Genomic DNA, 18,179 nt, shown 5'->3' with positions numbered 1-18,179 from the left:
CATTAAGGAAATGGGGCATTAATAAAATTCACAGTAAAGCAGCTTCACAAGGGATGAGACAGCAGGAAAAAGCAGAGATGGACATTTTTCTCTAGTCCAAAGTCCTTAACCCAGATATCTGGAAAACGAATCCTATAGAAAAAGCAAAGGACTCTAAAGGAGCAATAACTGGTAGATTATTTTATAACAGAAATCAGCTGATACAAGCTGAATTCCTTTCTGAACTTGCACTCGCCCCTGTTTTTTTCTACTGTACTTAAATATACATTTATTTTACTTTTTTCTAGTTTTTGGAGTGGACAAGGAAAATTACTATGATTGTAGTAATTGGGGGAAATCACATTCTCAAAGAGCAGACAGAAAAGCAACATTACCTAGAAATAAGTAAAAATAACGCAAATATGCATGTCATGGAAGAGGTGTACTAAAACACAGTATTTAGGAAATCAGAAATCCATGCAACAAAAACACTTCTATCTGATGTTCTGATCACCACATTTTATCTACTGTTTTCTGACAGAAGGTATTTAAAAAACAGAAACTCATTATGTTAATGTGTGCCATGCATGGTATAATGATCCCCTGAAGGGGTGTGCATATGGGAGGGGCAGGGAGGAAATCAGCTAACAGAAGTGTTTCATTGATGCAAGTGGAGTGCTGAAATAGTTCTGAAGTCAGACCTTTACCTTGTTCCTGGTTTTAGGTACAAAAATTGGCAGCAAGCTGAATTTCAGTAGATTCAAGTAAACTTAGTCACATTTCAAGAGATATGAACTGAATTGCTAAATCGGTTTTAAGAGAATAGGAAGCAAAAATAAGTGTGACTTTCATATAGTCACACTGAAGATTAACATCAGCATCAAAACATGACGTAGTTGTGACAATTATCAGAAGCAAACAGTTTTAGGAGTTTAATAACTCTCACTAGTACAGCTCTCACTTATATCAGTAACATTTCCAGTGTGCAGAAGACAGCAATAAGAGTAAACTTACCTACAGTAGCTCTAATTAAGGGGGAGGAATCACCAATGTTGTTCAGGCATTCACTTTTAATGAAGTCAGTTACCCCATTTGGAAAGTTGCGAAAATGCGCTTTTACATTATTCTTCAAGATGAGACCACTCAAGGAACGTGTTGGTTCATCTGCAAAAGAAAATAATCACATTCAAACTTCGATCAGCTCATAGGATAAAGCAGATTTCCAGAACAATGCAACAAGATCAAAGCTTATAGTGAGAGATATTAATCTTTATTTCCTTATCTCTCCTTCCAAATACACCCATCAATTCACATAGCAAAGTTTTTTTCGTTTCAGAGTTCACTATTTCTATTTATTCAAAATTAGAATATCAGTATTGCAAATTCTACATTTAAGAGTTTTGTATAGATATAAGCAAGGAATAGATTGAACTCATGGGATATAGGAGACTCATGAAAGACATTAGTCAACCAAAGACATTCAGACATTCTGATTATACTGACAGGCTTGCTGTAGCACTATTACTGTACGAAACAGATGACAACCCAGCTTTCACCATAGTAAGACCTAGAAATGAGGTAGGGACTATGCAGTAAGTCTGTCGCCCCCTACTCACACAAAAATACAGTGTTCAGTTTTCCTATAAAATATTGTACTCCCTTCAGATACCAGCTGTTCTATTAATCTGTTAATCTATTAAATTAATAATTAGAGGGAGAACAAAAAAAGGCTTTAAACAATGTTAACAGGTAAGTGTTATATAGTGAGAACCAGAAGAAAAAAGCCACCAGACTTGACCCAAACAGAGTAATAATTTAAGTTTAGGCAACAGTTTGAGTTCTCTTCACTGAGCTCTTTTTGCCTGCAAATTCCTCTAAGTTATTGGGACAAGTAGAGGAGCGGAAAAAGAACAGCCTAGATTTTTCAGTTATACTGGAGCAGGCTCATGTTTAGTTCTTCAACCAAGGGCATGAGTAACTTGGTATTACTTCTGAAACATGCTGAAAGTGAGATCTGGATGTTCTACATAGAAAGGATTAGTTTATAGTATAAAAAAATTTAAATTTACAGTTTACAGCAATCCTAATCAGCACATGAAGCTAATTTTAATTAGCATTTTAGCCACTTGTTTTAATTTTTTTTGTATGAAGCTGATGTTGTTTAACCTCGGTAGGCTTAGCTAAGTACCACACAGCCACTCACTCCCCACACGGTGAGATGGGGGAAGAGAATCGGAAGAGTAAAAGTGAGAAAACTCATGGGTTGAGATAAAGACAGTTTAACAGGGAAAGCAAAAGCCACGCACACAAGCAAAGCAAACCAAGGAATTCATTCACTACTTTCCATGGGCAGGCAGGTGTTCAGCCATCTCCAGGAAAGCAGGGCTCCATCACACATAACGGTTACCATCACTCCGAATGTCCCCCCCTTCCTCCTCCTTCCCCCAGCTTTTATTGCTGAGCATGACATCATATGGTCTGGGATATCCCTTTGGTCAGTTGAGGTCAGCTGTCCCAGCTGCGTCCCCTCCCAACTTCTTGTGCAGCCCCAGCCTGCTCGGTGGTGGGGTGGTGTGAGGAGCAGAAAAGGCCTTGACTCTGTGTAAGCACTGCTCAGCAGTAACTAAAACATCCCTGTGTTATCAACACTGTTTCCAGCACAAATCCAAAACATAGCCCCATACAAGCTACCATGAAGAAAATTACCTCTATCCCAGCCAAAACCAGAACAGAAGCCCTGATTTGGGCAAGAAGTAAGGATGTTCAAAGTTCCTTTGCACCAAGAGTTACAGTTTACACACAGACCTATTCTAGGCCTTCAAAACATTTAACATCCCAACAGAAATATAAGCAAAATAAGAGATATAACTTTCAAATATAAAGTATTTTAAAACTAAGCTTCAATTTAACCAAGCAGATATACAGATACTATGAAGCTCATTGTGTCAGAAATAGCCAGATTAGCCAGCTGGTTTAGATAAAAGTCAAGGGCATATTAAGGCGAAACTTGAGCACTGTTTTTTCTTTATGGACTATCCTATGGGACACTGTGGTATGAAACATCTTAAATCCATTCCTTTAACCAAAATAAGAAAAGAAAGACTATTCTTCATATCCCACAAACTTGCAGCAGAGATTCCAAGGGATTCATAGTGAAAGTCACATCTCTGCCAAATGAAAAAGAATTAAAGAAGCAAGAAAAAGAAGAAATATTAAAAACAAAAAGCAAAACCAATTATCACCATATTGAGAGGTGACAAGCAGATATCACAATGATGGACACTAACCATTTGAGCTTGAGAAGCAGCACAGAATCTGATACTTGGGCATTTTTTAAAAACCACACCATAGTCAAAGATCTTAGTTTGAGAAAATTTTTTCTGAATGCACAAAGATATTTATGGAATCCAGGTGTTTAACAACTTAACAGCTACACTGTCAGAAGACAGTAATATAGGTCTGGATGGAGTTCTTGCTGTAACACCAAGATTACAGGCAGATGGTCTAGGAGCCGAGTAAGACACTCTTTAGTCTTCATAGATTCTGTGAGACACTCTGTCAGCCATATGCTTCAGCCATCAAAAGAGATCACAGTCTTGCCTCCTATCTCAGTCAACCTGGAAGTAGAGTTGACAAAAACATATAGTACAAGAAAACGAAGGAAAGTGAAGACGACCTCTGGGATTTGATATCATCATTGGTGCCAAATAAGTTCAGTGGAAGATTCCCCTCTCGCGTTGCCTCACTTTATAATAAAACCATATCATGCAAATATCATTTGGTCCTCGATAAGTTTACAATTGTTGCAAGACTAATGCTAGTTCCAGATTTTAATGGTTTACAGACAAAGCAAAAGGACACATACCTGTATTAAACAGATATCAATTATTTTAAGGCTACTGTAGTGATTTAAATCATAGAATCATAGAATGGTTTGGGCTGGAAGGGACCTTAAAGATCATCCAGTTCCAACTCCCCTGCCATGGGCAGAGACGCTTTCCACTAGACCAGGTTGCTCAAAGCCCCATCCAACCTGGCCTTGAACACTTCCAGGGAGGGGGCATCCGCAGCTTCACTGGGCAACCTGTTCCAGTGCCTCACCACCCTCATAGTAAAGAACTTCTTCCTTATATCTAATCTAAATGTACTCTCTTTCAGCTTAAAGCCATTACCCCTTGTCTTATCACTACGTGCCCTTGTAAAAAGTCCCTCTCCAGCTTTCTTGTAGGCCCCCTTCAGGTACTGGAAGGCTACTGTAAGGTCTCCCCGGAGCCTTCTCTTCTCCAGGCTGAACAACCCCAACTCTCTCAGCCTGTCCTCATAGGAGAGGTGCTCCAACTCTCTGATCATCTTCGTGGCCCTCCTCTGGACTCGCTCCAACAGGTCCATGTCCTTCTTATGTTGGGGGTCCCAGAGCTGGACGCAGTACTCCAAGTGGGGTCTCACCAGAGCAGAGTAGAGGGGGAGAATCACCTCCCTCAACCTGCTGGTTATACTTCTTTTGATGCAGCCCAGGATATGGTTGGCTTTCTGGGCTGCAAACACACATTGCCAGGTCATGTTGAGCTTCTCATCAACCAACACCCCCAAGTCCTTCTCCTCAGGGCTGCACTCAATCCCTTCATCCCCCAGCCTGTATTGATACTGGGGGTTGCCCCGACCCAGGTACAGGACCTTGCCCTTGGCCTTGTTGAACTTCATGAGGTTTGCACAGGCCCACCTTTCCAGCCTGTCCAGGTCCCTCTGGATGGCATCCCTACCCTCCAGCATGTCGACCGCACCACACAGCTTGGTGTTGTCAGCAAACTTGCTGAGGGTGCACTCAGTCCCACTGTCCATGTCCCTGACAAAGATGTTAAACAGTGCCCATCCCAATACTGACCCCTGAGGAACGCCACTCGTCACTGGTCTCCACTTGGACATCAAGCTGTTGACCACAACTCTTTGAGTGCGACCATCCAGCCAATTCCTCATCCACCGAGTGGTCCATCTGTCAAATCCATGTCTCTCCAAGTTAGAGACAAGGATGTTGTGCAGGACAGTGTCAAATGCTTTGCACAAGTCCAGGTAGATGACATCTGTTGCTCTTCCCTTATCCACCAATGCTGTAACCCCATCATAGAAGGCCACCAAATTTGTCAGGTACAATTTGCCCTTAGTGAAGCCATGTTGGCTGTCACCAATCACCTCTCTGTTTTCCATGTGCCTTAGCACAGTTTCCAGGAAGATCTGTTCCATGATCTTGCTGGGCACAGAGGTGAGACTGACTGGCCTGTAGTTCCCCGGGTCTTCCTTTTTTCCCTTTTTAAAAATGGGGGCTATGTTTCCCCTTTTCCAGTCACTAGGAACTTCACCAGACCACCACGACTTCTCAAATATGATGGATAGTGGCTTAGCAACTTCATCTGCCAGTTCCCTCAGGACCCACGAATGCATCTCATCAGGTCCCATAGACTTGTGCACTTTCAGGTTCCTTAGATGGTCTCGAACCTGATCTTCTCCTATGGTGGGCGATACTTCATTCTCTCACTCCCTGCCTTTGGATTCTGTGAGTTGGGCGGTGCGGCTAGAGCACTTACCGGTGAAGACTGAGGCAAAAAAGTCATTGAGTACCTCAGCATTCTCCATATCCCAGGTAACCAGGTCTCCCGTTTCCTTCCAGAGAAGGACCACATTTTCCCTAGTCTTCCTTTTATCACCAACGTACCTATAGAAGCTTTTCTTGCTGCCCTTAACATCCCTGGCTAGATTTAATTCTATCAGGGCTTTAGCTTTCCTAACTTGATCCCTGGCTGCTCAGACAATTTCTCTGTATTCCTCCCAGGCTACCTGTCCTTGCTTCCACCCTCTGTAGGCTTCCTTTTTGTGTTTGAGTTTGTCCAGGAGCTCCTTGTTCATCCATGCAGGCCTCCTGGCATTTTTGCCTCACTTCCTCTTTGTTGGGATGCATTGCTCCTGAGCTTGAGGAGGTGATCCTTGAATATTAACCAGCTTTCTTGGGCCCCTCTTCCCTCCAGGGCTTTATCCCATAGTACTCTACCAAGCAGATCCCTGCAGAGGTCAAAGTCTGCTCTCCTGAAGTCCAGGGTAGCGAGCTTGCTGTGCACCCTCCTCAGTGCCCTAAGGATCTTGAACTCCACCATTTCATGGTCACTGCAGCCAAGGCTGCCCTTGAGCTTCACATTCCCCACCAGCCCCTCCTTGTTGGTGAGAACAAGGTCTGGCATAGCTCCTCTCCTCATTGGCTCCTCTATAAGGAAGTTATCATCAGTGCATTCCAGGAACCTCCTGGATTGCTTATGCCCTGCTGTGTTGTCCCTCCAACAGATATCGGGGTGGTTGAAGTCCCCCATGAGGACCAGAGCTTGTGAACGTGAGGCTGCTGCTACTTAAGAACTAGAGTGTGTCCTCAAACAGCCATATTCCCCCTAATCAGGGCTTGTATGACATAGGGTGCATATGTGACAGCAACAAGGTTTTTGTAGCTCACCCAGAAGTCCAGGTGAGCTAAGAAAAGGGCTAGAATACAGAAAATGTATGAAGTATATCACTGTATGAAGTAATGCATAGTCTCTTACCCTGATCAGTAAAATATCCATAGAAGTGGACATGAATTAGAGTAGCATCCTACCTGAGAGGACAAGATGTCACACAGCTAGGTATTAAAAAGCATTTATTACTCTTTATAGAGTAACAGCTGAAAATGGCATCTCCTACCCATGAGGCTACACGCTGGTGTCTGATCTAGGCTGCAATGGCTCCTAGGAAGCAACATCACCACTCCTTTCTAGATTTTTCAGAAAGCAGACTTGCTGTGAGACATTAGGATGGTGTCAGAACAGTTTCAGTGTGCTATCTTGCAGTGCTGGGGCAGGTGCAACTGGTTAGCTCATCACTTTCATGAAGCCAAGTCTAGCCTTGTAAAAGGAATGTACAACTTCTCACATTTGTCACGTGCAAATAAAAATGCCTTTCATTTAAGGCCAAGAGGGAGTAGAACCCAGAAAAAACACAAATATTTTTTATACCACCAATAACAGTACCCACAGCATTTTTTGCCAGCTCCAGAACAGAGTATCTTTCCTGAAGGCAACCTAAAGAGCCATATAAAAGTGTGTCTTGATCCCACAGTCAAGATACCGGATGCTAACATCAGTAACTGACTAAGCATTACTACTGCTTTTGCAAAGCATTTTAAACTCCTTTCTCTTTCTTCTATAATGACATAATTCTCACTCTTCAGAACTGCATGAAGATTTTACTCAGCTGTGCCTTCTGCTTTCAAGAGATATTCAAGTGCGACAGTGTCATGACAGGGTCATTAATACCAATAATGACTGCAGCTCAGTATAGGCAGCTTATAACAGTGTATAGCCCTGCAGCACTGGACTGGGCAACGCCATTCCTTCCTAGTGAGGTTGCCTGCTTCATCTGAAGTGGCACACACTGTTCAAGCAAGTACAGATTCAACAGTACAAATTTTTATTTTGGTATCTCCAAGGCAAAAAGTATTTATGTAACTTCAAGTGATCAGGGTGGATGTTCTTCTCTGAACCAAAATATCTACTATTGATCAGAGGCAATTCTGACTGGGAAGCTTTAAGTCTCAGGAGTTTTAAGCATTCCAAAATGGCAGGCACTCACAGTTTCCCCTCATTTTCCTCCCTCCCCAAGGAAAAGAGACCGATGAAGTCTTAGGTAGAAACTGAAAAATAAAGAGACTGAAGATGGATTTCAAACAACTCTGAATGACTCTGAAGAGGAAGAGCAGCACAATCACACACCAAAGCTTCTTAGACATAGTCTCATTTTCATTGGTACTCTGAATAGCAGAGGATCAGTCACTTCGCTCCTAGTAAGAACTCTTGTGTAGAAAAATACTAGAAAAAAGTTAAATTTCTAAAATAATAATAAAAGATGAAATTGTATAAATTGTATATTGAATTAAAAGCAGGTACACGTTCTCTATTTTCTTATTGTAGCTTGATGCACAGCTGTTTAGGAAGAACACCTCCACTAGTGCCAAAACTCTACTCTGCCATTCGTTAGAGTGCAACCTACTATTGCTAATTGAAAATCTGGTTATAGTGTAGAGAAAAGTCAGCCAGAAAAGGAAGGAGAAAAAAAAAAGAGAGAGAGAAACACACTGAGTACAGGCTTAGGAAATAATGAGACAAGGTTTTTGTCTTGATGAATTAATTGTGTATTATAGGGGAGGAAGCCTATACTGGCAAGGAAGCGTACCAGTTAGAGAAACAAAGTAGCCTGGCTTTATAACAAGACCTATACATGCATGCCAACATGCAACTTTCTGTTAAGCTACACCTATAGGATGTAGACAGGAGAAGAAACTTCCAATGTATAGCATCCTATACAACACCAGCATTGGTGAGTGCCCTGTATCTTGTGCTTCCCAGTACTCACTTAGCAGTCTGAACAGTATTCTTAATTACTAAATTTGATAACACTGCCTCTTTTCATGAAATCCTTGTGTTCCAACAGCTATTCGCATGACATTGTCACATTTTAATATATAACATTCACCTTTGATCTATTCAGAGTGACCAAACTTCTATTCATCTAACCATGTCATTTCTTCAGATAAGAATAATTACTCTAACTCCTAATTCATTTATTGCCAAATGCTGTCTAAGCAACTTCCATTGGGAAGCTCATAATTTCGTTTCCCTATACACTTGACAGTGTTAAGGTACTTGTGTCCCATCGTCCCCGTCCTGCCCTGCCCCCCAACATACAAATACCAAAGAGAGATGACACTACTTTTTAGATGTTCTCAAACTGCAACAATAACCTGCATTCATTCCATAGTTTGGGATCTTGTAGCGAGTCATACTATCAGTACAGTGATTTTCCATTTCTTATTAAGGATTCTTCTGCTTTTGATAGAATTCTAGCACTGATTTAACTGCAGGATCAGGAGGTGATACATAAAATGGCATTAGAGAGGAAAAGAGCTGAGACAACCAGTTTATGGGGATATGACAGAGAAGCTGAAAGCACGAGTGAAACCAGAGGATTAGTTCTTTAAACTTTTTGTGTTTTTGCAAGCCTGTAGAGATATACAGATTTTGGCATTCTGATTGACCTGTGGTCATTATTAGTTAGAATGCAAAAACTTGCATAACTAACCAAACTAATTGTTAGTCAGCTGTTCAACACCCTTCCCACGTTCTCCACAGCTCAGTTTTATTTACAACGCTGTCTTCAAAAGCATAGCTGTTGCTACTTAATATTCAATAAATATGCAACACTCAGCATCAGCAGAACATTTCCAGCTTTGTTTTGGTGTCTTACAGACATTCCTAAACTTAGGCAGTTGTGTCAAATAATTTTCCATGACTCACATGAGTCAATTAAGCACTGATTAATTTCAGACTAGCCACCACATTTCAAGGTCATTTTTATATTAAGATATACCAAACATTTTGAAACATCCTCATTCTTGCTTCTGACGTGGTAGTAAACCATACCAGTTTAAGCTGAAAGTGTTATACTTAAGGCTACTTAAAAGCCCAGCATCAAAAAGAAAAAAAAAAAAAAAAAGTAGGGTCTTTTTCTGCTAGGAAACTCATGAAGGTGTCTCTGTACTGTATTCTTATACATTAGGACAGAAGAAGATATTCATCTGCTTCTCATATGACACTGCTCTGGTGGGATCCTTATGTTTTGGTTTTAGCTCTTAAAAGAGACAGCCAGTTTCTCATTAACAGATCAGAAATCTTCATGCACAACAGTGACCCTAGTTATGATTTTTGTCACATTTTGCATCTGTACATATTAAATCCATATCACTAGTTAAAACACACAAAATGACAGCTTATTTCTAAAAAAAAGATTTAACAGCTTTGAGACTGAAATCAGCAGACAAAGAAGTTTTGCTTTAAAAAGAGTTTCGCCCTAAGATTTAAATTTGCCAATATCACAAGTGTAAGAGGGCAAAATATGAGCCATGCTCATAATCATTATATCACAATCTGTGAATGGATAAACACTAGCAACACCTTCCCTTTCTCTAGGGAAACACCACACAGGGATGCTTGATATTGGCATTTTAAGTACACTTAGATCTGACATGAGAAACAACAAAGCAAACATCACTGAGCAGGAGAGTTTGACTTAACAAAAGTATACAAAGAAATACCCCTTACAGCAGACTATGTTCAGCTCTTAAGTTATACTAAGGAAAGGCTTCAAAGAGGTGGCTAAATACCTCCAACTTAACAAAAAACCCAAAAAAAACCCCAACACCACCACCCCCAAAAAAAAGAAGAGACACACCTTTATTATGGGGCCAAAACAGACCTTACCCAAGACTACCTGAACTTCAGAAGGCGGCACAGCAAACAAAACCAAAAAAAGTCTGATAACCTTAAGAATCAAGGGAAAGCCTGAAAACTTCTGTCCTTTCTGTCCACAAGCCACTTGAGAGAAAACATATTTCAAGACTCACCCCCAAAATGACTTTGCTTACAGTGAACAGCACCTTTGAAGAACCTAAACCAATATGGTTAAGTACATGAAGGCACTAGGCTAGTAAAACAGGTACTATGATCAAGAACCTTGTTATTGTACCTGTTCCTTTTTCAATGCTTTCTCTTTATGGGCTTCAGGTATAGGGAAAGAGATAATAGAGGTCCCATACTCCACTCATTCTGGATGCTCAGAATAAGGAGTTTCAATAAAGTATTCCCGAAGTATTGAATCACATAACACAATCCACTGGATAACTTCAAAGTTTCTTTCAAGACTCTTCAATTAAGAAATAAAAATCTGTCACTTCTCACACATGGTATGTATGCCATAGAACTACTTCGGAGAAGCATTTTCCTTAAATCTGCATTACAATATCTATACAGAAGCATGGAAAGGAAGAATTAGCCATCATAAGGGAGAAAAAAAAAACACATGGAATTTTTAGTGGTCTGATCTGACAAAATTCATTATCTCATAACTTGGTTTCCCTTAAGATATTTATACACCTCAATTACTTTATGCATTGATTACTAAAACTCAGTTGGGCTTAATTTCTTTTTGTAATTCTTAACGTATCTGAATTTAAGGGGAAAATAAATGTTTCGCTGTTGTTTAAGTAGGACACTACATATTTTATGCAGCATTTTAAACTGTAAGAGTACATTAATCTGACTTGACTTCTGAATTGTAATCTGATCAGATTCACTCCTTGGCAGTTATTTTAGTCTATTTAAGAATGACATTATCTGGGATGATGGTATTGGGGGTGGGGTGGTGGTGGTAGTAGGGGGGGTATTTGTTTTAGTTAAACAGTTAAAGCTGCTGAACCACTTTTCAGGATTAATCCTGCTTATCAAAAATACCTTCCTGAAACTGGAAGCTGGTTAATCAACACCTGACCTCACACAATGGTCTTTTTCTTGCTCAGCTTCAAAGATCTTTCAACACCAACACACCAAGAAAGTTCATAATGGAATGGACTCATGAAAACTGCTGTCCAGAGCAAATTTAAATTCCACCACTCATCAGAAACCATTCACATCAAACTCACAAGACCGCTTTGGATCCCAGTAATAGTTTATAAAAAGCCATTTAAAGTTCTGCTTGCAGAGCTAGATGAATTGTTAGTGTTGTTATTACCAGAAAATAAATTACCATCTGTAGTGACTTCTATTGAAATAAAAACTTGGGGGAGGATGGGAACAGGACCTTCCTCCATGGTAATATTTTATGTCAAAATAAGGTACTCTAAATGATTAAGTCATCATATGAACAAGATCAAGAGTTGCAGAGACACTGCTCTATCTTCAACTGGTTTTAAAAATCCAAAGCATTTTGGAAATAAACTTAAAAGACCATCCTTAAAGCTAATGACAAAGGCAGTACTCAAGCAGTATTCTCAATCCCAGCTCATCCACCTTCAGACTAAAAGTTTATCTTGAGGATTCTGATCCTTGAGTGTGATAGCCTCACACCAGGCCACGATCAATCCACTGAGATAACACTCTAGTAAGACCAGAGTTCCCACATTAGGATTGGGTGAAGAATCAGTCACTAAAACACAATCCAAGATTGGGATCACAAGGCCTTTGTATAGCTGTAACAAGATAGATAACTATGGCTATATGGGCCAGCAGAAAGTGACCAGGAACATCATGCATTTGTCTCAATATATGTTCCCATTAGACTGGTTCTTGCCAAGAGCCCAGCAACACTCCTAAAGGACAGGGAAAAAGAAGCCAAACTCAAAACTTAACAGAAACTGTGTGCAAACTAACCATGTCCTCTATCTCTTGCCTAAGAAGAATAAAAGGTAGATCTGAGAAAGGACATATATGTTTTGGCAATAAGGATGGACAGTCTGAATCTTAACTAGAATAGATCCTCTCATCAGTAGTTCTGTTCTATTTTCATCACGTAGAGAGGCATTAGGTATGTCATATCTTACCTAAGAAGCGGTAAGCTTTGACACCATTTCTGTTCTTGCAATTTTCATATAAAACATCCACCAACATGAAGGCCATATTAGGCTAAGTAGAATTCTGACACCATATAAAGATAGCTTCCTTTTCTGCTCTCTCAGAGGTGTGAAGACCACATTCAAGGAACAGATACAGGCATAAACATAGTAGGAATAGTCTGCAGAGATTACAAAGTCTCCATATAGTTTATCCTTAGAGTTCAATAGAGAAATGTTACCAAGAGGCAACACAGTAGTCTCTGCTGATGCAAGTAGACAGCATCATCTCAGCGTATGCTGATACAACCTTGCATCAACAAAATATTATGGCAAGATTATGACAGAGTCATCACACCCAATACTCCCTAACCAACAAGTTGAATTTCTGAAGACTGGAGAGTATTCTTGGTGAATGACAATGGCCATCATCTTTTGATAATTTAGCGTACGCCAGATCCACCTCTCATTCACAAGGTTCAGGATGCTGTACGAGATAAAGCAAGGTGTAATTCCAGGTTAAAAATAATAAGAAGAAAGACGCAGGGAATTGACAGAATTGCCCTACTGTAGCGGTTTTCGTGGCAAGGTCTTTGGTAGCAGGTGGGCTGCAGGGGTGGCTTCTGTGAGAAGATGCCAGAAGCTGCCCCCATGTCTGACAGAGACAGCTCCAGCCGACTCCAAGACAGACCTACCACTGGCCAAGTATGAGCCAATCAGCGATGGTGGTAGCGCCTCTGTGATAACATATTTAAGAAGGGGTAGAAACTGCTGGGCAACAGCAGCCGGAAGAGAGAGGAGTGAGAATATGTGAGAGCAACAACTCTGCAGACACCAAGGACAGTAAAGAAGGAGGGGGAGGAGGTGATCCAGGCACCAGAGCAGAGATTCCCCTGCAGCCTGTGGTGAAGACCATGGTGAGGCAGGCTGTCCCCCTGCAGCCCATGGAGGTTAACAGTGGAGCAGATATCCACTTGCAGCCTGTGGAGGACCCCACACCGGAGTGGGTGGATGTGCCCTGAAGGAGGCTATGACCCCGTGGAGAGCCCACGCTGGAGCAGGCTCCTGGCAGGACCTGTGACCCTGTGTGGGACCCATGCTGGAGCAGTCTGTTCCTGAAGGACTGAACCCCATGGAAAGGACCCATGCTGGAGCAGTTTGTGAAGAACTGCAGCCTGTGGGAAGGACCCACATTGGAGAAGTTCATAGAAGACTGTCTCCCATGGGTGGGACCCTATGCTGCAAAAGGGGAAGAACGTGAGGAGGAAGGAGCAGCAGAGACAAAGCGTTAGGAACTGACCGTGAGCCCCATTCCCCATCCCCCTTTGCCAGGGGGAGGAGGTAGTGAAGTCAGGAGTGAAGCCAAGCCTGGGAAGAAGGAAGGAGTGGGGGGAAAGTGTTTTAAGATTTGTTCTTATTTCTCATTATCCTGCTCTGGTGTTAATTGGCAATAAATTAAATTAATTTTTCCCCAAGTCGAGTCTGTTTTGCCCATGACTGTAATTGGTGAGTGATCTCTCCCTGTCCTTATCTCGACCCACGAGCCTTTTGTCGTGTTTTCTCTCCCCTGTCCAGTTGAGGAGGGGAAGTGAAAGAGCAGCTTGGTGGGCAACTGGCAGCCAGCCAAGGTCAACCCAGCACACACATATAAAACAAAGAGATCTGAGAAGCAGCAGCACCAACATGCACACACTCTAGAAAACAACTCATTAACAGAAGAGAGGCCTATAGGATTCTGAGCTCAGCTCAGGGGACAGAAAAGAAAAAAAAAACAACAAACAAAATTCAAAACCCAAAACCAAAATAAAAAACCCAAAAAACTAAGGCAGGGCAGAGCTACTACATTATCTTCCAGGTTTTATGCCTGCCAAACCAAGAATGAACAGCTACACTAATAGAGCATCTACTTGCCAGATGTTAACTGGGAATGCCACACAGCTGGTACAAGCAGGTCCAGAAGATTCTTAAACCATCTGGATGATAACTTCTTGGTACAGGTACTAAGGGAACCAACCATGAAAGGTGCCTTCCTCGATTTGCTGCTTACTAACAGAGAGGGTCTCGCGGGTAAAGTGGCGATTGGTGGCTGCCTTGGTCACAGCGACCACGAAGCAGTCAAGTTTAAACTCTATGGTAACAGGAGGAAAACTGCCAGCAGGACCTCAACTCTGGATATGAGGAGAGCTGACTTCAGGCTGCTCAGGGAACTACTTCGTAAGGTCCCCTGGGAAAAAGCTTTTGAAGGTGCTGGGGTCCATCAGTGCTGGTCACTTTTTAAGTACCACCTCCTAAGAGCACAGGAGCAGGCAATTCCAAAATGTCGGAACTCAAGCAGGCAAGGTAGAAGGCTGGCTTGGCTGAGTAGGGATCTTATGCTAGAACTAAGACAAAAAAAGAAAATGTATGGCCAGTGGAAGCAAGGTCAGGCGACATGGGAGGACTACAGGGACGCCGTTCGCCACTGCAGGGAGGAAATACGTGTGGCCAAAGCTCAACTAGAGCTGAAGCTGGCCAGTACTGTGAAGGACAATAAAAAGAGCTTTTTTAAATATGTAAATAGCAAAAGGCAGGCCAGAAATAACATTGGCCTGTTACTTGACGAGCATGGTCACCTCACAAACAGGGATACAGACAAAGCAGAGACATTTCATGATTTCTTCGCCTCGGTCTTCAACACCGATGATGGGCTCTGGGACGCCCAGAGCCCTGGGCTAGAGAACCATGACTGTGAGAACAACAAACTCCCAACCAACCCCGAACTTGTGCGATATTTGCTGCTCCAGCTGGATCCCTATAAGTCAATGGGGCCCCATGGGATTCATCCGAGGGTACTCAAAGAGAGCTGGCTGATCTCATAGCAAGACCTCTCTCAATGATTTTTCAATGCTCTTGGGAATCTGGGGAGGTCCCAGTTGACTGGAAGCTGGCAAACATTGTCCCAATCTTCAAGAAGGGCAACAGGGATGACCCCGGTAACTACAGGCCTGTCAGTCTCACCTCTGTGCCTGGCAAAATTATGGAGAAGATTATTCTGGGAGTTATTGAAAAACACCTGAAAGACAACGCAGTCATTGGTCCCAGCCAGCACGGATTCACGAGGGGAAAGTCCTGCTTAACAAACTTGATTTCTTTCTATGACAAGATTACCCACCTAGTTGACCAAGGGAAGCCAGTCAATGTAATCTTTTTGGATTTCAGTAAAGCCTTTGATACTGTCTCTCACAGTATCCTCCTGGACAAAATGGCCAGCATACAGCTGGATAAACACATAATGCAATGGATGAGCAATTGGCTGATGGGTCGGGCTCAAAGGGTTATAGTAAATGGGGTTACATCGGGCTGGCGACCAGTCACTAGCGGGGTTCCGCAGGGATCCATCTTGGGGCCAGTGCTCTTCCATATCTTCATAAATGACTTGGATGCAGGACGCGAAGGTTTGTTATCAAAGTTTGCTGACGACACAAAACTGGGAGGAGCCGTTGACACTCTTGAGGGCAGAGAGGCCCTGCAGAGAGATCTGGACAAATTGGAGAGCTGGGCAATCACCAACTGTATGAAGCTTGCCAAGCCACTTCCCATCATCTATCAGCAGTCCTGGTCAACCGGGGTGGTCCCAGCTGACTGGAAGTCAGCAAATGTGATGCCCCTCTACAAGAAGGGCCAGAAGGAGGATCTGGGGAACTACAGGACTGTCAGCCTGACCTCAGTGCTGGGGAAGGTCATGGAGCAAATCATCTTGAGTGCCATTACACGGCACGTGCGGGACAACCAGGGGATCAGGCCCAGCCAGCATGGGTTTATGAAAGGGACGTCCTGCTTCACTAACCTGGTCTCCTTCTATGACAAGGTGACCCGCTTAGTGGACGAGGGGAAGGCTGTGCATGTTGTTTACCTGGACTTTAGTAAAGCCTTTGACACCATTTCCCACAGCATTCTCCTGGAGAAGCTGGCTGCTCATGGCTTGGATAAGGGCACTCTGTGCTGGGTTAAAAACTGGCTGGATGGCCAGGCCCAGAGAGTGGTGGTGAATGGAGTCAAATCCAGTTGGCGGCCGGTCACGAGTGGTGTTCCCCAGGGCTCAGTGTTGGGGCCAGTCCTGTTCGATATCTTCATTGATGATCTGGACGAGGGGATTGAGTGCACCCTCAGTAAGTTTGCAGACGACACCAAGTTGGGTGGGAGTGTTGATCTGCTGGAGGGTAGGAAGGCCCTACAGAGGGACCTGGACAGGCTGGATCGATGGGCCGGGGCCAACTGCATGAGATTCAAGAAGGCTAAGTGCCGGGTCCTGCACTTGAGTCACAACAACCCCATGCAATGCTACAGGTTGGGGGAAGAGTGGCTGGAGAGCTGCCTGGCAGAAAAGGACCTGGGGGTGTTGGTTGACAGACGCCTGAACATGAGCCAGCAGTGTGCCCAGGTGGCCAAGAAGGCCAATGGCATCCTGGCTTGTATCAGGAATAGTGTGACCAGCAGGCCCAGGGAGGTGATAGTGCCCCTGTACTCGGCAGTGGTGAGGCTGCACCTCGAGTACTGTGTTCATTTTTGGGCTCCTCACTACAAGAAGGACATTGAGGTGCTGGAGCGTGTCCAAAGAAGGGCAATGAAGCTGGTGAAGGGTCTGGAGCACAAGTCTTATGAGGAGCGGCTGAGGGAGCTGGGGTTGTTTAGCCTGGAGAAAAGGAGGCTGAGGGGAGACCTTATTGCTCTCTACAACTACCTGAAAGGAGGTTGTAGTGAGGTGGGGGTCAGTCTCTTCTCCCAAGTAACAACGGACAGGACAAGAGGAAATGGCCTCAAGCTGTGCCAGGGCAGGTTTAGACTGGATATTAGGAAAAACTTCTTTACCGAAAGGGTAGTCAGGCATTGGAACAGTCTGCCCAGGGAAGTGGTTGAGTCTCCATCCCTAGAGGTATTTAAAAGACGGGCAGACGTGGTGCTTGAGGACATGGTTTAGTGGTGGACTTGGCAGTCATAGGTTAACGGTTGGACTCGATGATCTTAAGGGTCTTTTCCAACCTTAATGATTCTATGATTCTAAGTTTAACAAGGGCAAGTGCCGGATTTTGCACCTGGGACGTGGCAACCCTGGATGTACATACAGACTGGGGAACGAGAAGCTGGAGAGCAGCCCCACGTAGAGGGATCTGGGGGTTCTGGTCGACGGCAAGTTGAACATGAGCCAACAGTGTGCCCTGGCAGCCAGGAGGGCCAACCATGTCCTGGGGTGCATCAAGCACTGTATTGCTAGCCGGTCGAGGGAGGTGATTGTCCTGCTCTACTCTGCACTGGTGCGGCCTCATCTTGAGGACTGTGTGCAGTTTTGGGCACCACAGTACAAAAAGGATATGAAGCTACTAGAGAGTGTCCAGAGGAGAGCCACGAAGGTGGTGAAGGGTTCAGAGGGGAAGCCGTATGAGGAGCAGCTGAAGTCACTTGGTCTGTTCAGCCTGGAGAAGAGGAGACTGAGGGGAGACCTCAGCACAGTCTACAGCTTCCTCATGAGGGAAGCAGGGGCAGGTACTGATCTCTTCTCCCTGACCACCAATGATAGGACCCGAGGGAATGGCAGGAAGGTATGCCAGGGAAGGTTTAGGTTGGACATTAGGAAAAGGTTCTTCACCCAAAGGGCGGTGGAGCATTGGAACAAGCTCCCCCAGGAGGTAGTCACGGGGCCAAGCCTGACAACATTTAAGAAGCATTTGGACAACGCCCTCAGACATATGGTGTGAATTTTGGGGTTGTCCTA

General features: G+C 43.5%; 1 protein-coding gene across 1 annotated transcript in view; it reads right to left on the bottom strand.

Moving 5' to 3' along the window:
- Positions 1–18,179, bottom strand: part of LOC309601904 (transportin-1-like) — a 74,444-nt gene that overhangs the window by 38,619 nt on the left and 17,646 nt on the right. Inside the window, exon 4 of the mRNA XM_082335163.1 lies at positions 994–1,143. Within this exon, the coding sequence (XP_082191289.1) occupies positions 994–1,143 (150 nt within the window). The remainder of the gene's footprint in view (positions 1–993; positions 1,144–18,179) is intronic.

Source organism: Platalea leucorodia, assembly GCF_965183815.1.
Source record: "Platalea leucorodia genome assembly, chromosome: W".
Lineage (NCBI taxonomy): Eukaryota > Metazoa > Chordata > Aves > Pelecaniformes > Threskiornithidae > Platalea > Platalea leucorodia.
The sequence above is the reverse complement of the archived record's forward strand: the minus strand, read 5'-3'. Positions and strand labels throughout refer to the sequence as shown.